The 21,986-nt window shown below is 37.3% G+C and overlaps 1 protein-coding gene across 13 annotated transcripts in view; it reads right to left on the bottom strand.

The window, feature by feature from the left end:
- Window positions 1-21,986, bottom strand: part of CFAP20DC (CFAP20 domain containing) — a 298,550-nt gene that overhangs the window by 141,910 nt on the left and 134,654 nt on the right. For 12 of the 13 annotated variants that reach the window (XR_010842526.1, XM_059076214.2, XM_059076211.2 and 9 more), the window contains one exon: window positions 16,618-16,755. Coding sequence is in view for 12 of the 13 variants with exons in the window: in XM_059076214.2 (XP_058932197.1) it covers window positions 16,618-16,755 (138 nt within the window). In the remaining variant the exon portion in view is untranslated. Of the gene's footprint in view, window positions 1-12,218; window positions 13,523-16,617; window positions 16,756-21,986 lie in introns of those variants that run through there. The other variant, XM_067043782.1, reaches the window with a different exon arrangement.

The following is a 21,986-nucleotide window of genomic DNA, read 5'->3' as shown; positions in this document are numbered from 1 at the left end:
TAGATTAAAGTCATGCTCTAGGCATTTCATTTTCTTGAGTTTGTGGAAAATGAACTGGGTGTAGGTCAGAGATGTTACCATTAATTATTTTGCTATTTTACTGAGGGATATAGCCTTTGTAGTTAGATTATAAAACCTGAGGGTCTACTCTCTAATTGTCCTTTAGAATAACAAACATTCATTTTTGTCTCAAGGTACAATGTTCTAACTATTATAGTCATTTAAGTTTGCAAGGTTTTCAAAGTTTAACCAGAAAAACCTGCTGAATTTTCAACTCTAATCATTCAGGGGTCATGCTCAAGACTTACATCTATTATCTAATGATCGAATCAGAATTAAACCTGATACCAGAATCCAGATTTTGAATTGAATTAATTTTTATTTTATTTTATGTGCATTGTTATAAGGAATGTCAAAAACACAAAAAAGATTGATCTAGTAGAGCAATATTATTTTAGACAAGGTATTTAAACTTTCTAAGCTTCAATTTCTTCATCCATAAGACTGAGATAATAATAGTACTTAAGTCAAGGCATTTTTGTTAGATTATATGAAACAATGCACGTAACATGCTAAATACTGTGCTTAGTAGAGAGTAAATGCTTATTAAATATGCTATTAATACCTTCCATCTTGAAGAGCATTTAACAGTTTATGAAGTCCATTCACAATCATTTATCCCTTCATTCACCCATTCTTTCATTAGTGATTGGGCACCTAGTCTGGACAGCCACTGCTCTAAGTACTGAATAAGACAGGGAATAATGTGGACACATCACCTCCTCCAAGGCACTCTGGGTCTCACGGGGAAGACAGATATTACAGCAAGTAAGTCATAAATAACTATATGACTACAATTGTGGTAAGAGCTATGAAGGGAAGGATCAAAGTGTGTTTAACAGGGGGCTGCTATCTAGTCTTTAGGGTGAGGGAAATGACATTCAATCTGAGATCTAAAGGATGACGGATATGATGATGTGTACATGATCTCTATGAAATTTCCAGCCACTTTTTGTGATATTATTCTACCTCTACAGATGAAGAAACTGAGGCTCATGATGTTGAAAGATCTGTCCACTCAGAGCAGGGTCTCAGAACCCAAATGCCCAAGGCCTCTTTGTGCCTGCCCTCTTTTCACCACACATGATACTGCCTTTGGTGAGCCAGGAGGGCATTGCAGGGGATTCTTTCCTTGTCCACTATTTATTCTCTGTGCAGTTTTGTAAAGCTATCTAATTAAAAATTTTGTTTTGCTATGTGAAAAGTGGGTCTAATAGTGATTATTTGGATAAGTACAAGAACTTTATGAATATGATAATTAATGTATTTGATGAGGACTAATGGGGTCCATGAGGAATCAAGAATGGGATATAATGCTGTAATAATCTTTTCCAGAGGGAAGAAAGTGGTGGTGGAAGCAGGGGAGGGACAAAATGAAGTGGCTTGAATGCCAGGCAGGTAACATATAAGTGACAAGCAGGCACATGTAGAACGTGGGGGAAACTGCAGCTAATTTGAGAGTGTACATCCTATGCAAAGTACTTTAATTACAAACTTTTTTTTTTTTAAGAAAAATGTCTATTCAGGTCTTCTGCCCATTTTTAAATTGTGGCATTTCTTTAACCAACAATCCTGAGACAAGGATTACCAAAAATCTGAGTTTAGAAAGAAGAAATTAGAGTGTCTTGTTTTTTCCTGAAGTCAGAATCTCTTTCTCTTCTTTCTTTTAAGGTTCTACTTTACAGTAGATTTTGTTGCTTGATTTGAAATTTGCTTTCATAACGTACAACCCAAAGAAGAAATTCTAATAAAGATCTCACCAATGCCAATTATGGTTAGATTACTATTTCATGGTTTTGCTATATCCTTTATCTGTTTGCGATTGAGTTAGGAGATACAGATATCAGTCTCTACTTATTTAAAAAGAAGTAAAAATCCAATAAGACTGCTGCTGTGGAAAGGAGGGCACTTGGGAAAACTACTTCCTAAGTTTTAAGCAAATTACTAGTTTTTTTTTTTTAAGTAACTTAATCCAAATGACATTTATTGAATACTCCTAACAATAGCAAAATTTACATTCTTACCAAGAGCATATGGCACATTTACTGAGATAGACTCTATTCAGGACAAGTCTCAACAAATTTAAAACAAATCACTTCATATAAATTATTTTCTCAAGTCACACTGGAATTAAATTATAAATAAATAACAGAAAGATCTCAAATGTTTGGGAACTAAGTAACACACTTAACTCCTAAGTAACCCATTGATCAAACAAAAAATGAAATTAGAAGATATTTAGAACAGAATGAAATAAAAATACAATACCAAAATTTGTGGGATGTTGCTAAAGCAGCACTTATGGGGAGATTTCTAGCACTAAATGGCTATATTAGAAAAAGAAAAGTTTGAAATCATTGACCTTGATTCCCACCTTAAGGATAGAAAGAGGAGACCAAATGAAACCCAAAACAACTGAAGAAAGGAATAATAAAGATCAAAGTGAAAATAAATGAAACAATATAGAAAAACAGTAGAAAGAATCAATGAAACCCAAAGCTTGTTCTTTGGGAAGATCAGTAAGAATGATAAACCTCTAGTTAGACTGACCAGGGAAAATAGAGCAAAGATACATATTTCTAATATCAGGAATAGTAGTGGTATCACTATAGTTTCTCCAGATAATAAGGCAACATTATGAACAACTTTATGCCAATACATCCAACTACTTAGATGAACTGGACAAATTCCCTGTAGGACACAAATTACCAAAGCTTACTCAAAGAGAAATAGTTAACCAGAAAAACTCTTTATCTATTAAAGAAATTGAATTTACAGGTTATAAAAACTTTCTCACACTGACAAATTCCACAAAACATTTAAGAAAGACATAATACCAATTTAACACGAATTCCTTCAAAAAGTTTTAAGGAGTGGGGGAAAGAGGGAGGAAATATTTCCCAATTCATTCTATGAGGCCAGCTTCACCCTGATACCAAAAGCAGACAAAGTCATTATAAAAAAAGAGAACTATAGTCCAATAATCCCTTATGAACACAAATTGAATCAAACAACAGACTAAAAGGATATTTGTGTCAGGACCAAGCAGGGTTTTCCCCAGAAATGCAAGGTTGGTTTAACATTAAAAAATCAATCAGTGTGATTCACTGTATTAACAGACTAAAAAAGAAAAAAAAAAAACATGATGATCTCATAAGTACAGAAGATGCATTTGACAAAATCCAACATCCATTCCTGATAAAAACTGTCAGCAAACTAGTGATGAAAGGGACTTGCTCACCATGATTAAGGACATCTATAAAATCTCAATAGCTAACATCATACTTAATCATTAAAGACTGAATACCTTTCCACTAAGATCAGGAATAAGACAGGGCTATCCTTTCTTGTCACTTCTATTAAACTTTGTACTGGAGGTCTTAGCCAGTGCAATCAGGCAAGGAAAAGAAATGAGACATTCAGATTGGTAATGTAAAACTGTCTTTGTTTACACACAACATAATCATCTATGTAGGAAGTCTACTGGAATCTACAAAAAGCTACTAGTAGTAATAAATAAGTTTTGCAAAGTTGCAGGATATTAGGTCAATTTACAAAATTTCAATGTATTTTACACACTAGCAACAAACAATTGGAAATAGAAATTTTAAAACCACTTATCAGTAGTATCAAAAGATATAAAATACTTAGGGACAAACCTGAGGAAAGTTATAAAAGAACTGTACCCTGAAACTATAAATATTGCTGAGAGAAATTAAAGAAAACCTAAAAAAAAGAAGTTGGAAGAATCAATATTGTTCAGATGTCAATTCTCCCCAAATTGTGATCTATAAGTGCAGCACAATCCCAATCAAATTCCCAACAGGACTTCTTGGCAGAAATTCATATGTTGATTCTAATATTCATACTAAAATGCACAGAGTTCATAATAGCTAAAATAATTTTTGAAAAAGGAGGACAAAACTGGAAGGCTCACACTAGCTGAATGCAAGACTTATAAACATATATTAATAAAAATCATGATATTGGCATAAAAGCAAATAGATAAATGAGACAGAATAAAGAGTCTGAATAAAGAGACCAGAAATATAACCACAAGTATACTGACAACTGATTTTTGATAAAGGTGCAAAGGAAATGCTGTGGAGAAAAGGACACTTTTTAGCAAAGGCTAGAACAACCAGATATCCAAAAAAAAAAAAAAAAAGACCCCAAAACCAAAAATGTGGATTTATATCTTATACTATATACAAAAATTGATTTAGTGGATCATAGACCTAAATGTAAAACCTAAAACTGTAATTTTTTTTTTTTTTTGCGGTATGCGGGCCTCTCACTGTTGTGGCCTCTGCCGTTGCGGAGCCCAGGCTCCGGACGCACAGGCCTAGCGGCCATGGCTCACAGGCTTAGTTGCTCCGCGGCATGTGGGATCTTCCCGGACCAGGGCACGAACCCGTGTCTCCTGCATCGGCAGGTGGATTCTCAACCACTGCGCCACCAGGGAAGCCCTGTAATTTTTTTTTTTACATGGAGGCATAAGACAAAATCTTCATAACCTTGGATTAGGCAAAATTTCTTAAATATGTCACCAAAAGCACAATCCACAGAAGCAAATTTGATAAACTGGACTTGATCAAGTTAAAAACTTCTCTTCAAAAGATATTGTTATGAGAATAAAATGTAAGCAACAGACTGGAAAAAAATATTTGCAATTCATATATCTGAAAAAGGACCTATATCCAGAATATAGAATGAACTCTCAAAACTCAATAATATGAAAATAAGGAATCCAGTTTAAAAATGGACAAGAGAGTTGAACAGATGCTTCATCAAAGAAGATTCAGGGATGGCAAATAAGAACATAAAGAAGCTCATCATTAGTAATTATCAAGGAAATGCAAATCAAAAACCACAATGAGATACCACTCATTGGTATTGGAAATAATACCCGCTGGTTTGAATATAAAATGTTACTACTATTTTGGAAAATAATTTGGCATTTCTTAAAAAGCTACCATATGATCCAACCATCCCTCTCCTAGGCATTTACCCAAGACAAATGAAAGCTTATGCCCATTCAAAGACTTCTACACAACTGTTCACAGCAGTATTATTTATCCATCAACAAGTAAATGGGTAAACAAAATATGGCACCTCCACACAATGGAGCACTATTCTGCAATAAAAAGGAATGAATTATTTCTACTAACCACATGTGCCTATCTCAAAATGAATTTTAAAATAATTATGCTGAGTGAAAGAAGCCAGAAAAAAGGGTTATATATATTATATCTCATTTATAAAATTCTAGAAAATGCAAACTAATCTATAATGAGAGATAGCAGATCAGTGAGGATGGGGTTGGGAGGAAGGGATTATGAAGATTATGAGGAAACCTTTGGGAATGATGAATATGCTCACTCTCCTGATTGTGGTGGTTTCACGTGTGTGTGTGCTGTGTGTGTGTGTGTGTGTGTTTCTTTTTTTAAAAAAATTTTTACAAGAGATAAATAGACTGACTCCAAGCATTGTAAATGGATGACCACAACAAAAGCAACAATGAAGCAAATTACTAGTTTTGATTTGTGCTTAGTGGACCACTGCAACTTGTCATTAGTAGCTGCATGCTCAACTTCAATAACCAGATCTGATTCACTAGTTCAGTTAAAGTGGGGTCCCGTTAATGAAAATAAGATCATCAGAGCCTACAGTCCTCTGCAGACTAACAGTCACTAACCGACATGCACTGTGAATTGACAAAGTGAACAGTGCAAATGTGTGGTAACATTGACTTTTTGGAAACACAACTATTTTATTAATTTCATTAAATGCTCTTGATCAAGTTATACAGCATTCAAAAAAATGCACTCGAAAACAGAAGTTTCAAGGTTTCCTATTTAGCTTGGGTGAACATGCCAGAAAGCATCCACAGGAAGCAGCTACTTCCTTCTGTAGCAGCATCATTGGGATCTCTTAATTTGTGCATTTATAATAAAATATCGCAATTTACATGAATACTGTAAGTCAGTTACAAGAACACACAGTCACTTTTCATGCAATTCAAATCTCACCACGGGGAGTCCATATTTTAGAAAGACACAAAAACAAATAGTTCAAATGAAGAAATACCTCCTGGCTTTTCCTTGATTAAAAAGTCTGTCCTTGGGCATCAGTCATTAGCTACACCTTTCACATAAAATCTCTCACACAGAGAACAGGAATTTTTATTATAATCACTTATAGTAAGGTTCAAAGCCTACAAATGTCAAAATTAGCAATTGAAAAGTACTTGTAGAGGGACTTCCCTGGTGGTGCAGTGGTTAAGAATCCGCCTGCCAATGCAGGGGACACGGGTTCGAGCCCTGGTCTGGGAAGATCCCACATGCCGCGGAGCAACTAAGCCTGTGCGCCACAACTACTGAGCCTGAGCTCTAGAGCCTACGGGCCACAACTACTGAGCTCGTGTGCCACAACTACTGAAGCCTGTGTGCCTAGAGCCTGTGCTCCACAACAAGAGAAGCCACTGCAATGAGAAGCCCGCATACTGCAACGAAGAGTAGCCGCTGCTTGCCGCAACTAGAGAAAGCCCACACGCAGCAACGAAGACCAAAAGCAGCCAAAAAAAACCCCACAAACAAACAGTATTTGTAGAAAGAGAACTACAGAGTTCGATGTATGTTTATGTAATCTTAGCTGCTGTACATGTGCAATGAGATTTACTTCAGAGGAACAATCATAAACCCTAGGGTTATAAATGAATATAAGTATAATTGAGATTCACAGGACAGAAGAAATATGCTTTTTGATGGTGATTATTAATTTTCAGTATATATGACTCAAGTTGACTATCCTTATGCTGAAAGCCCATTTATGGAATTTGCAAAATATACACTACTATCCTCTTCTACAAGGTGGGATCAAACACAGCCTATGAAAAAGTTTGTTTAATTATAATATTGAGTTAATGATGCATTTAATATTTATTCAAATTTCTCTTTACTCTCTGGCAGTATAAGTGTCCTTGAACTTTAAAAAGAAAGACTTTAAAATATCTGGATACAGACTTGTAGTTTCATTTAAAGACACAATTCTTAAAACATTAAGCTAGAGAGACAGAAGAAAAAAAGAGCACTTACAGCTGTAAAGAGTTACCTGATAGGCTCTTCAGTCATTTCTGTTATGGAAAGCTATCACAGCCTATTAGATACAGACAGAGTGTTTGGTTATTGAAAACACTCTTACTCATTGTATTTTGTGGAGAATCTTCCATTAAGATTGAACTGTGACCTGAGGTATTTACAGTGTCTGTCTGGGTAGTGCGGACTTTTTCATGCTTTTATATACAGGTATTTTCCAAAGGTTCTGTAAAGAACAATAGATTGTATATATTCTAAATATACAAATTCTCACTACATGTGTCCTCACTGCTATCACAAATTCCTGCCTAAAACTGGCAATTGTGGAAGGCGATGGGAATATGAGGGGGGTTCATTATATATTCTCTCTACTTTTTTGTAAGTTTGGAAATTTCATAATACAGGGTTTAAAAATGTAGTGCCTATTTACACAAAATCCTCTTCCAGGGTTTATACTGTAAAAGTTATAAAATGGTCCCAATTCTCTAGGAATATACAATTTAGGACATATGATGCTGATGAGGATTTACATATAGAAAATACATCAAGAATAAATGAATACTGGATAAACATAGAGAGTAAAAGTGAGTCTGTTTTTGCCACTCATTCATCTCATCATGGTTATCTCCTTTCTCCTCTTTCTACTTTGACCTCTCTCAAACTTTGACCACTCTCTCTTCCCCAACTGTTATCTGAGAACCAATAAACCCTTCCAGTTTCCCCACTGTGGTTTCTCTCAGGGTCATCACTTTCCATTTTCACAGCCACTAGTCATTTTATGCCTAGATGGCTGCAAAGACATCTTAGTTGCAATCCTTAATCTCTGGTCTCACTTGACTTAAAAATTCATCTTGAAGCCTGATGTCAAGTTCAACTTCCTAATAAAGAAGTTATCATTTGTCTATTTTAGGAATATAAGGCACACTCTTCTCATAGTCTTTCAACACAGCCCTCCTGCTCAGAGGCCATTCCTGTTATTGATCCCTCAGGAAACTCATCCATGCATTTTGCTGTCTCCTTGTCTTTCCTCAGTCTTCTGCATCATCTTACACTTCCATAAATCTTTATTTATTAAAAATACTTACATGAGTATTTATTGAATAGCTTCAAGATCTACTTCTTCCTCCATAACTGTCCTATTTGACCATCCTCTGAATTACTTCAGTGTGTATGAGTGTCATCTGACCCACAAAACCTTTGTGGGGATAAGTGATCTAGTCTCTCATTCAGGGTTCTCAACCCTGGCTGCATGTCAGAATTGCTGGAGAAGTTAACAAAAAATCCAGTCTAGGACAATTAAATCAGAATCTCTGGGGGTGAAGCATAGACATTAGGAAAAAAGATTTTTATTTTTATTTATTTATTTTTTGCGGTACACGGGTCTTTCACTGTTGTGGCCTCTCCTGTTGTGGAGCACAGGCTCCGGACGCGCAGGCTCAGCGGCCATGGCTCATGGGCCCAGCCGCTCCGCGGCATGTGGGATCTTCTCAGACCTGGGCACGAACCCGTGTCCCCTGCATCGGCAGGTGGACTCTCAACCACTGCGCCACCAGGGAAGCCCCAAAGATGTTTTTTATACCAGTTATTTTTATTTTTTATTTTTTTAACATCTTTATTGGAGTATAATTGCTTTACAACAGTGTGTTAGTTTCTGCTTTATAACAAAGTGAATCAGTTATACATATACATATATCCCCATATCTCTTCCCTCTTGCATCTCCTTCACTTCCATCCTCCCTATCCCACCCCTCTAGGTGGTCACAAAGCACTGAGCTGATCTCCCTGTGCTATGAGGCTGCTTCCGACCAGCTATTTTATATTTGGTAGTGTATATATGTCCATGCCACTCTCTCACTTTGTCCCAGCTTACCCTACCCCCTCCCCATATCCTGAAGTCCATTTTCCAGTAGGTCTGCATCTTTATTCCCACCCTGCCCCTAGGTTCTTCACGACCATCTTTTTTCTCTTAGATTCCATATATATGTGTTAGCATATGGATTTTGTTTTTCTCTTTCTGATTTACTTCACTCTGTATGACTGACTCTAGCTCCATCCACCTCACTACAAATAACTCAATTTCGTTTCTTTTTATGGCTGAGTAATATTCCATTGTATACATGTGCCACATCTTCTTTATCCATTCATCTGTTGATAGACACTTAGGTTGCTTCCATGTCCTGGCTATTGTAAATAGAGCTGCAATGAACATTGTGGTACCTGGCTCTTTTTTTTTTTTTTTTTTTTTTTGCGTTATGCGGGCCTCTCACTGTTGTGGCCTCTCCCGTTGCGGAGCACAGGCTCCGGACGCGCAGGCTCAGCGGCCATGGCTCACGGGCCCAGACGCTCCGCGGCATGTGGGATCTTCCCGGACCGGGTCACGAACCCGTGTCCCCTGCATTGGCAGGCGGACTCTCAACCACTGCGCCACCAGGGAAGCCCTACCTGTCTCTTTTTGAATTATGGTTTTCTCAGGGTATATGCCCAGCAGTGGAATTGCTGGGTAGTAAGGTAGTTCTAGTTTTAGCTTTCTAAGGAAGCTCCATACTGTTCTCCATAGTGGCTGTACCAATTTACATTCCCACCAACAGTGCAAGAGGGTTCCCTTTTCTCCAGCATTTATTGTTTGTATATTTTTTGATGATGGCCATTCTGACCAGTGTGAGATGATATCTCATTGTGGTTTTGATTTGCATTTCTCTAATGATTAATGATGTTGAGCATTCTTTCATGTGTTTGTTGGCAATCTGTATATCTTCTTTGGAGAAATGTCTATTTAGGTCTTCTGCCCATTTTTGGATTGGGTTGTTTGTTTTTTTGATATTGAGCAGCATGAGCTGCTTGTAAATTTTGGAGATTAATCGTTTGTCAGTTGCTTCATTTGCAAATATTTCCTCCCATTCTGAGGGTTGTCTTTTGGTCTTGTTTATGGTTTCCTTTGCTGTGAAAAGCTTTGAAGTTTCATTAGGTCCCATTTGTTTATTTTTGTTTTTACTTCCATTTCTCAGAAAGGATCTTTCTGTGATTTATGACAATGGAGTGTTCTGCCTCTGTATTCCTCTAAGATAGTGTCTGGACTTACATTTAGGACTTTAATCCATTTGGAGTTTATTTTTGTGTATGGTGTTAGGGAGTGTTCTAATCTCATACTTTTATAGTTTGTTGATATGGTGTATCACATTGATTGATTTGCGTATATTGAAGAATCCTTGCATTCCTGGAATAAACCTCACTTGATCATGGTGTATGATCCTTTTAATGTGCTGTTGGATTCTGTTTGCTAGTATTTGGTTGAGAATTTTTGCATCTATGTTCACCAGTGATATTGGCCTGTAGTTTTCTTTCTTTGTGACATCTTTGTCTGGTTTTGGTATCAGGGTGATGGTGGCCTCATAGAATGAGTTTGGGAGTGTTCCTCCCTCCACTATATTTTGGCAGAGTCTGAGAAGGACAGTTGTTAACTCTTCTCTAAATGTTTGATAGAATTCGCCTGTGAAGCCATCTGGTCCTGGTCTTTTGTTTGTTGGAAGATTTTAATCATAGTTTCAATTTCAGTGCTTGTGATTGGTCTGTTCATATTTTCTATTTCTTCCTGGTTCAGTCTCGGCAGGTTGTGCATTTCTAAGAATTTGTCCATTTCTTCCAGGTTGTCCATTTTATTGGCATAGAGTTGCTTGTAGTAATCTCTCATGATCCTTTGTATTTGTGCAGTGTCAGTTGTTACTTCTCCTTTTTCATTTCTAATTCGATTGATTTGAGTCTTCTCCCTTTTCTTCTTGATGAGTCTGGGTAATGTTTATCAATTTTATTTATCTTCTCAAAGAACCAGCTTTTAGTTTTATTGATCTTTGCTATTGTTTCCTTCATTTCTTTTTCATTAATTTCTGATCTTATCTTTATGATTTCTTTCTTCCTGCTAACTTTGTGGGGTTTTTTTGTTCTTCTTTCTCTAATTGCTTTAGGTGTAAGGTTAGGTTGTTCATTTGAGATGTTTCTTGATTCTTAAGGTAGGATTGTATTGCTATAAACTTCCCTTTTAGAACTGTTTTTCTGTATTCCATAGGTTTTAGATTGTTGTGTTTTTACTGTCACTTGTTTCTAGGTATTTTTTGATTTCCTCTTTGATTTCTTCAGTGATCTCTTGGTTATTAAGTAGTGTATTGTTTGGCCTCCATGTGTTTGTATTTTTTTTACAGTCTTTTTCCTGTAATTGATATCTAGTCTTGTAGTGTAATGGTCAGAGGAGATACTTGATATGACTTCAATTTTCTTAAATTTACCAAGGCTTGATTTGTGACCCAAGATACCAAGATAAGATCTATCATGGGGAATGTTCCATGGGCACTTGAGAAGAATGTGTATTCTGTTGTTTCTGGATGGAATGTCCTATAAATATCAATTAAGTCCATCTTGTTTAATGTATCATTTAAAGCTTGTGTTTCCTTATTTATTTTCATTTTGCATGATCTGTCCATTGGTGAAAGTGCAGTGTTAAAATCCCCTACTATGATTGTGTTACTGTCGATTTCCCCTTTTATGGCTGTTTAGCATTTGCTTTATGTACTGAGGTGCTCCTATGTTGGGTGACTAAATATTTACAATTGTTATATCTTCTTCTTGGATTGATCCCTTGATCATTAGGTAGTGTCCTTCTTTGTCTCTTGTAATAGTCCTTGTTTTAAAATCTATTTTGTCTGATGTGAGAATTGCTACTCCAGCTTTCTTTGATTTCTATTTGCATGGAATATCTTTTTCCATTCCTTCACTTTCAGTCTGTATGTGTCCCAAGGTCTGAAATGGGTCTCTTGTAGATAGCATATATACGGGTCTTGTTTTTGTTTCCATTCAGCCATTTTATGTCTTTTGCTTGGAGCATTTAATCCATTTATGTTTAAGGCAGTTATCGATATGTATGTTCCTCTTCCCATTTTCTTAATTGTTTTGGGTTTGTTATTGTAGGTCTTTTCCTTGTTTTGTGTTTCCTGCCTAGAGAAGTTCCTTTAGCATTTGTTGTAAAGCTGGTTTGGTGGTGCTGAACTCTCTAAGGTTTTGCTTGTCTGTAAAGGTTTTAATTTCTCCATCAAATCTGAATGAGATCCTTGCTGGGTAGAGTAATCTTGGTTGTAGGTTTTTGCCCTTCATCACTTTAAATATGTCCTGCCACTCCTTTCTGGCTTGTAGAGTTTCTGCTGTAAGATCAGGTGTTAACCTTGGGGATTCCCTTGTATGTTATTTGTTATTTTTCCCTTGCCACTTTTAATATTTTTTCTTTGTATTTAATTTTTGATAGTTTAATATGTGTCTTGGCATGTTTCCCCTTGGATTTATCCTGTATGGGCCTCTCTGTGCTTCCTGGACTTGATTAACTATTTCCTTTCCCATATTAGGGAAGTTTTCAACTATAATCCCTTGAAACATTTTCTCCGTCCCTTTCTTTTTCTCTTCTTCTTCTGCGACCCCTATAATTCGAATGTTGGTGCATTTAATGTTGTCCCAGAGGTCTCTGAAACTGTTCTCAATTCTTTTCATTTTTTATTCTTTATTCTGCTCTGCAGTAGTTATTTCCACTATTTTATCTTCCATGTCACTTATCTGTTCTTCTGCCTCCGTTATTCTGCTATTGATCCCTCTAGAGAACTTTAAATTTCATTTATTGTGTTGTTCATCACTGTTTGTTTGCTGTTTAGTTCTTCTAGTCCTTGTTAAACATTTCTTGTATTTTCTCCATTCTATTTTCAAGATTTTGGATCATCTTTACTATCATTACTTTCAATTCTTTTTCAGGTAGACTGCCTATTTCCTCTCCATTTGTTTGATCTGGTGGGCTTTCACCTTGCTCCTTCATCTGCTGTGTGTTTCTCTGTCTTCTCATTTTGCTTAACTTACTGTGTTTGGGGTCTCCTTTTCGCAGGCTGCAGGTTTGTAGTTCCCGTTGTTTTTGGTGTCTGTCCCCAGTGGTAAGGTTGGTTCAGTGGGTTGTGTAGGCTTCCTGGTGGAGGGGACCAGTGCCTGTGTTCTGGTGAATGAGGCTGGATCTTGTCTTTCTGGTGGGCAGGTCCATGTCTGGCGGTGTGTTTGGGGTGTCTGTGGCCTTATTATGATTTTAGGCAACCTCTCTGCTAATGGGTGGGGTTGTGTTCCTGTCTTGCTAGTTGTCTGACATAGGGTGTCCAGCACTGGAGCTTGCTGGTCGTTGAGTGGAGCTGTGTCTTGGCATTGAGACGGCGATCTCTGGGAGATTTTCACCGTTTGATATTATGTGGAACTGGGAGGTCTCTTGTGGACCAATGCCCTGAACTTGGGTCTCCCACCTCAGAGGCACAGCCGTGATATGTGGCTGGAGAACCAAGAGCCTGTTGTCCACACGGCTCAGAATGAAAGGGAGAAAGAAAAGAAAGAAAGAAAGATAAAAGATAAAATAAAATAATGTTATTAAATTAAAAAATAATTATTATAAAATTTTTAAAAAATAAAAAAAGAAAGAAGATAGCAACCATACCAAAAAACAAATCTAGGAATGTAATAAGCGCTACAAACTATAGTTAAAAGAAAGAAAGAGAAAAAAAAAATCCAGACACCTAGAACCCTAGGACAAATGGTAAAAGCAAAGCTATACAGACAAAATCACACACAGAAGCATACACATACACACTCACAAAAAGAGAAAAAGGGGAAAAAAAAAATCGTTGCTCCCAAAGTCCACCTCCTCAATTTGGGATGATTCGTTGTCTATTCAGGTATTCCACAGATGCAGGGTATATCAAGTCGATTATGGAGATTTAATCTGCTGCTCCTGAGGCTGCTGGGAGGGATTTCCCTTTCTCTTGTTTATTCGCACAGTCCCGGGGTTCAGCTTTGGATTTGGACCTGCCTCTGCAAGTAGGTCACCTGAGGGCGTCTGTTCTTCGTTCAGACAGGATGGGGTTAAAGGAGCAGCTGCTTTGGGGGCTCTGGCTCACCCAGGGTGGGAGAAGAGAGGGGTACGGAGTGTGGGGTGAGCCTGCTGCGGCAGAGGCAGGCATGACGTTGCACCAGTCCAAGTCGCGCCGTGCGTTCTCCCGGGGAAGTTGTCTCTGGATCACGGGACCCTGGCAGTGGCGGGCTGCACAAGCTCCCGGGAGGGGAGGTGTGGATAGTGACCTGTGCTTGTACACAGGCTTTTTGGTGGCGGCAGCAGCAGCCTTAGCGTCTCATGCCCATCTCTGGGGCCCACGCTGATAGCCATGGCTTGTGCCTGTCTCTGCAGCTCCTTTAAGCAGCGCTCTTAATCCCCTCTCCTCGCGCACCAGGAAACAAAGAGGCAAGAAAAAGTTTCTTGCCTCTTTGGCAGTTCCAGACGTTTTACTGGTCTCCCTCCCGGCTAGCTGTGGTGCATTAGCCCCCTTCAGGCTGTGTTCACGCCGCCAACCCCAGTCCTCTCCCTGGGATCCAAGCTCCGAAGCCGGAGCCTCTGCTCCCAGCCCCCACCCACCCCGGTGGATGAGCAGATAAGCCTCTTGGGCTGGTGAGTGCTGGTCCACTCTGATCCTCTGTGCTGGAATCTCTCCGCTTTGCCCTCTGCACCCTGTTGCTGCACTCTCCTCTGTCGCTCCAAAGCTTCTCCCCTCCGCCACCTGCAGTCTCCACCCGCAAAGGGGCTTCCTAGTGTGTGGAAACCTTTCCTCCTTCACAGCTCCCTCCAACTGGTGCGGGTCCCATCCCTATTCTTTTGTCTGTGTTTCTTCTGTTTTCTTTTGCCCTACCCAGGTACGTGGGGAGTTTCCTGCCTTTTGGGAGGTCTGAGGTATTCTGCCAGCGTTCAGTAGGTGTTCTGTAGGAGTTGTTCCACATGTAGATGTATTTCTGATGTATTTGTGGGGAGGAAGGTGATCTCCACGTCTTACTCTTCCGCCATCTTCTCTCCTTCTTTTCTATATCAGTTATTTTTTAAATGTCCCAAGTGATTCTAACATATAGGAAGTTGAGAACCACTCGCTTGAATAACAGGTTTCTTGATTTGTAAGTACTATTCATTCATTTGGTCAATAGCTATGGGTCTCTATTATAAAGGTAGAAAACTGGCAGCCCTGGCATATTTTGTCTTTGGCCCACAGAGTGTCTTCAAAAAATTTTAGAGTTTAGACAATACTTTAAAATTGGGAGAGTTATTGTAAACATTGGGATACTGAGGTTCTCTTGAAAAGAATGAAAGATCTGGCAAGCCTGGGCCTATGTTCTTGCAAGACAAAACTTGGCTAGAACTGAACTGCAGGTGCCCCTGCTAGACAGAAAAGGAGAATCCACTATGCTGTAGTTCTCACCACTCCCTACAGCTCTCTCACAGAGGCTGAGTGTCAATTGCCATGTATTGTATCATTTGCATAGCTGTTAATATTACTGTTTTAATACTAGAGAACAACTTCTTTGAAGCACTATCTCATGCCTCTCCCCTAACCACCCCCCTCCACTCCCAATAGGGAGTGTAGAATTAGAAACTGTTTCTCTGGGTCAAATATCCAGGCATCCAGCCCACTCTACTCATTTATGTTTTCTGACTGGCTTCTGTGGTAATATGAGTTTGCAGCCCCTGGCCTAATATATGGCAAGCACTGTGTTAGATGCTAGGGATATAGAAGAACAAGGTTCAGTGCCATTTTGGAGGAAGTCACGCTTAATTGGTGAATGCAGACATATTAATTAAAAAGTACTGCAAAAAAAAAAAAAAAGAAAAAAACAAAAAAAAAGCCATCAAAAGAGGAGAACAGTGCTTGTTAGAATAGAAGACGTGACATTTGAGTTGGATCTAAAAAGATGAATTGGGAGTTTTTTCCAGGCAGAAAGGCATAGAAGCCACTTTAGGCCAACAAAACAGCAATCCCAAAATACAAACATATGAAAGCCCAGAGAGTGGTCAGAAATTAACATGTGGGAAATGAGAGAAAGGGTCTGGAGATGAAACTGTGGAGTAAGTTTGGAATAGAGGAGGTTGGCTTTTGTGAGTTCCCAAGGGTTTTTTCATTTTGTCTTTAAGATAGTGGGAAAGGCATTAAAAGTCTTTAATCAAAGAGTGACATGATCACATTTCTATTTCTACTATGAGAAAGAGAAATCTGACAGAAATGTGAAGATTAACTGGGAGGGTGAGGTGAGTGACAGTGGGGACCTGAACAATGAAAGCAGTAATAGGATCAGATTTGAGAGACGGTTGGGAGGTATAACTGGCAGGGCGTGGAAGCATACAGGAAAAGGAGAGGAACAACCCAGGATGTCTGACTTATCGTGTAAAAATTGAGAAGATATTTTAGTTGCTAGAAGAGAAATTTAAAATAATGACTTATCACTGACTTGAGTTGATGTTAAAGTGATTAATATTTAACCTCAAGCTATAAAGCATAGTCACAAGGCTGTTCCACCCTCCACCCCCCCCACCCCATTTTGGTCTTACAAATAAACATGCTTATAATTTAGATACTTGAGTACATACCTGATTCTGCTGAACTTAGAGGATGACCTCCAAATTTTATTTCAGTTTGGCGGAGTTTAGTCATGTTTAGCAGCTGTGTGACTTGTGGAACATCTGTCGTTAGTTGGCAGCTTCGTGGAATGATGTCTGTAGGTTCATCTGTTGGAAAGGGAACACCATATCCAGTTGGAAATAAAGACTACCATTCATTCCCCAAATGTAAGCCATTTCTGCCAAATGGACATATATTATAAATGAAACCAATTAAATTAAAACATTTTAGAGTGTAACTTTGGATGAGTTACTCAACCTTACAGGCTTGGTTTTCTCATCTGTAAAATGAAGATGATAATTTTAATGTTCACTTTCTAGGACTGTAGAAAGGATTAAATGAGATAGAGTACTTAACATATGAACAGGTTCAGAGACTTCTGCAATAAATGAGAGCATTGACTGGAAACATTTTATATTTGTTTTTTAATACTAGAGTGGTACTCGAAAGAAGAACTAGCTAGGTATGCTCCAAGAAAGGTTTCTGGGAGTACACTGGCTCATTTATACAAGGTTGATAAGTACAATGACATTACTGAATAAGCACCTAGAGCCATTATATGAGTCAATTTTTAAACTTTTTATTTTGAAATAATTTTAGACTTACAGAAAAGTTACAAAAGTAGTACAGAGTTCCAATATACCCTTTATCCAGCTTCCCCTAATGTTAACATCCTACCTTCAAATACTTTCAAAGAAAAAAATAGCTTAATTAAAATAGTATTTTCATTATTATAGTTTGCATTTCCAATGAGATTTAATATTGTTCATATATGTTTATACGGATATTTAAGTTTTCATTAGAGTAAATTTTCTGTTCATGTTCTTAACCCATTTTACTTTTAGAGCATTTAAAAAAGTTATTTATATGATCTATTTTGTGGCAAAGATATTAAGCTTTGTCATATGTAGCAGGTAGGAATTAAGTTGCTATTAGCATTCCAAAAGCAATTTTACTGTATGCATCAAAAGCCTTAAAAATGTCCATGGCATTTTACTTAGTAATTTCACTTTATGAATCTAGTCTAAAGTAAACAAATCAGAAACTCAGATGAAGATCTATGTAAATAAGTGTTTATAATTTCTGAAAAATGAAGCAACTGGAATTTTCAGTAAAGAGTCACAGAAAATTGTATTTATGAAGATAGCTTGATGATATGGGAAAGGCTCAAGATAAGTTAAATGAAAGTAACATATCCAAAACTCTATCTCAACTTAATGATTTTAGAAAATCATTAAATAAAATGTATGAATGGCAAGAGGACTAGAAGCAAATATACCAAAATGTAAAATAATTTTCACGATTAGCTTAAGCATAGTTTTTATTTTCTTCTTCAGAATAATTTGTGTTTAATTTTTATTAGGAAAGAGTTTCTATTTTTAGAATCTAGTGGAAAAATTTGGTGTGTGTATATGTGAATGTAAGTAGTAAGAAAAATTCAACCAAATTCATCCCTCAAAAACATCCTTAGGTATGTATAAACTCTAACCATGTATATAAAGGCAAATGATGTTAGGTTTTTGTACATCCAAGCCATGGCAATTCCCTAATTAGATCTTAATGTCCTAATCTTGAAAAGGAAAATGAATCATTTAGCTAAAAACTTAAATACTCATTAGCAGTGTCATGGTTTCTAAGTATCCTAATGCTCCAGTAATTACAAATGCCACTGGGCTTACAAATCTTAGTTTTCAGGTATTCTTTGTCCATTCATTTCTTGTCATCGACATTTAGTAAGGTAATTGAGTAAATGAATTCTCAAAATAGAAAACTTTTGGAAAATAAGTAGAATAACTCCGGATGTATATCTGACATGTCATTTCAGACTTCTCTGAGGCAGAAAAAGATATTTTCCATATCAATGCCAATATTGATAAACTAAGATTTTATATTAATAGAGGAAGAGAATTCTGTAGGCTAATAAGACTCTGAATCCTATGAGGAGAAATCATGGAAACTTTAGCTCATAGGGCTTGTGTGGATGTATAATGCCACACAAAGTTTGAACTGTATCCAAAAGAAAAGCTGCGTTTCCAACTAACAAGGGACAGACAGCAAATTCTGCTAACCAAAACTCCATAAGCTTTTATGAAAGATAGAACAAGGCAGAGACTATTACAAAACTCTAATTACAAAACTCTAATCTGACTCCTACAGGAACGTGGTTGACATGCAAATAAGATTTCACATTAAAAGGCTCAAATCCCCTCTGCATCATTTTTCCTTTCTCTGTATCTACTCTCTCTTTGCTTTCAGAACATCTCACTATTTATTGGATTATTCATTGAGGGAAACTGTGGGCAGTATAAAACCTGCAATAAAAGAAGAAATCCAAGAAAAAAACCTACTGATTTATTATTTTAAAATAGAGCCTAATAATTCAGCAACTACTGACTGTCAAACTTTGAGACTTTGTAGAGAAAGTCTCATTTGTGAGAAAGAGGAAAGGGGCCTTAGTTTCATTTTTGCGATCTCAAACTGAAGGAGCTTTAAACCTGGTAGTTGGATGTTCTGATAGACCTAAATAGAACTTAACTCATCTCCGCACTAAACAACCCCCTTCTCCAGGCCCAATTACTAGGTTATGTTATTTTATGTTTTAAGCATTTACAGCTTAATTAAAAAATAAGGATTAATTCTGAAAACAGCATAGATCCTACATAAAAATTAAATCGTGCTGAACTGTGAGTATTAGAGGGCATGGTCTGCCTGTATCATTCATTTACTCATTTTATCATTCAGTAAATACTTATTGAGCCTCTACTATGTGCCAGGCACTCATCTAGTGGCTGGGAATGCAGTGGTGAGCCAGACTGACTCTATGCCAGCCTCACTGAAGCTTATACCTAGCAGAGAATATGAAACAAGTTATACCACAAATATTTAAATTATAATTGTGTTAAGTGCTCTGAAAGAAAAGTTCAAGATGTTATAAAAGAAGCAATGGGGGAATCCAACATCACAGGGTGTTAGGGAAAGAGACATTTAAGCTGAGTCATAAAGGATAAGTAGTTATTCAGGTAGAGGAAATAGCTTTTGAAGACTCTGAAGGCAGAAAGACTTTGGAGCATTCTAGGAAGTGGAAGAAAGATAGTTCTGCCAAACAGAATAGTGAGAGAATCCCAATGATATCTTTACTACAACACCTGGTTCAAAGGGGGTGCTTAATAAATGGTCATGAACAAAGGCCCCTTTTAAACAGCCAACCTAGATTCAATGCAGCTGTCCAGTCTTCCATTTTTCTTCTCTGGTTGTTCTTTGTTCAGCTATATCCTGAAAAGTACTGCATGCACATTTTATTTGGATAGCACATCTTTCTCCCCAGAGGGCAAATAACAAATCAAGCTGGCAATCAGATATTAAGGGACCAAGGCCTGTCTGCTTTGTTCTTTCAGACAAGTTCTATCTTCCGGAAGGAACTGTGTATGGAAACGTGAAGACTTCTTGATTAACATCTGAAAAATGATATAATCGAATTTAAACTGCTTTTGCTAACACATCTGAAAGAACATAATGTTAGCTGGAATGGTTAGTTCAGAATGGCAATGGTACATGAAGGAGAAAGCTATGAGAAAGCTGACAGATTTGCTCATGTAGCATCCAAACACAACCAGATTGTAGTTTCTGTTGATGTCTTTGCTCCCAGTATGAGATAGTGTATTATTGCAATGTTTGAGTGACTTTTTAACCCTGTTCTCCTTTCTTTGGCCATAAAGTCATAATAAAATGAACCATTCTATAGGTGTTTAATACCCCTGATGAAGATCTTAACTAGCTTTGAAAATTAAGTCATCAATTTAAATACATATATACAGCACTTTATGCATTAAAAACCATCATCCCCATTTTACTGGGGGGAAATGCCTCATAAAATAGTGAGATTTATAGACCTGTTTCCACTTAAGGCTACTCATAATTCATTGCAGTTTAAGTAAGTACCAATTTTGTAATAGTTCACTGATCCTGGACTCAACTATATTCATCTTACCTATCTGCAGTGCCTAGCACAGTACCTTACTTATATCAAATCTCACCTCTCTGAAACACCAGTGAGAGCCAAGCAGAAAACATAAAAGTTTCTAACTGCGAGGATATTTGTTTTTGTTTGGGCTGCTGTAACAGAATATTGCAGACTGAGTGGCTTATAAATAACACATTTATTTCTCATAGTTCTAGGGGCTGAGAAGCCCAAGATCAAGGCACCAGCGGATCTGATGTCTGATGAGGGTCCTATTCCTGGTTCCTAGATGGCTTCCTGCTAAAACCTCACATGGTAGAAAGGGAGAGGGAGCTTTCTGGGATCTCTTTTATTACGGCACATATAAATTCTAGGGGGACACATTTAATCTATAACAATTTTGGTACAAAGTTGGTTCATTTTTTGCTTGTTCATTCATTCGCTTACCATATAACTATCAGATTTTCTCTGGGCCTGGCATGGATTCAAATCCCTGCTTTATGGAGTTTACTTTATAAATGCGGAACGATTTTTAAGAAGCAGTATATCATTGTGGTTAAAAGAACAGGTTCTGGAGCAAGGCATCCTGGGTTCACATTCTGGCTCTACCAAGTGGTTGTGTGATCCTAGCATTGTAATTTACCTTGCTGTGCCCTGCTCTCCTTATCTGTGAAAAATGGATATAAAAATAACACTTCCTCATAGGGTTACTGTGACGATTAAATGAGCTTAATGTATACAAGGGGATAAGAATAGTGCCTGGTACATAGCAAGTGCTATATAAATGTTTACTATTAATAATAGACAAATACTTATGTAAATTATTTCATTACAATGGTGACAAACCCACCACATCTTAGTATGTGTGTTTTTGTTTTGTTTTTAATAATAAAATGTTTTGATGTTTAAAGGAACTACACAAAAACTTGGCTATCTTGAATGAATCATTCTATTGAAGCTTTTTTTAAAAAAAGAGGAGAAATTAATTTTAACCTAAAATTAAGCATTTTAAGATAAAAGATTCAGTGGCATATAGTATACTCACAATGTACTTACCCATTAACCCATATCTCCCCATTCTCTCTGGACCCCAGTCCATGGCAGCCACAAATCTACAATCTTGTCTCTATGGATTTATCTATTCTGGATATTTCATATAAATGGAATCAAACAATATGTGTCCTTTTGTGTCTGTGTGAATAGTACTTAACAAATTCTGTTAAACCATTCATCCACTGATGGACATGTGGGCTGTTTCCACATTTTGGCTATCATAGATAATGCTGTTATAAACATGCATGTACATGTATCTGCTTTCCATTTTGTGGGGTATATACTTAGGAGTGGAATTGCAGGGTTATAGGGCAATTCTGTGTTTAA

Source organism: Kogia breviceps, chromosome 10 (assembly GCF_026419965.1).
Source record: "Kogia breviceps isolate mKogBre1 chromosome 10, mKogBre1 haplotype 1, whole genome shotgun sequence".
Lineage (NCBI taxonomy): Eukaryota > Metazoa > Chordata > Mammalia > Artiodactyla > Physeteridae > Kogia > Kogia breviceps.
The sequence above is the reverse complement of the archived record's forward strand: the minus strand, read 5'-3'. Positions and strand labels throughout refer to the sequence as shown.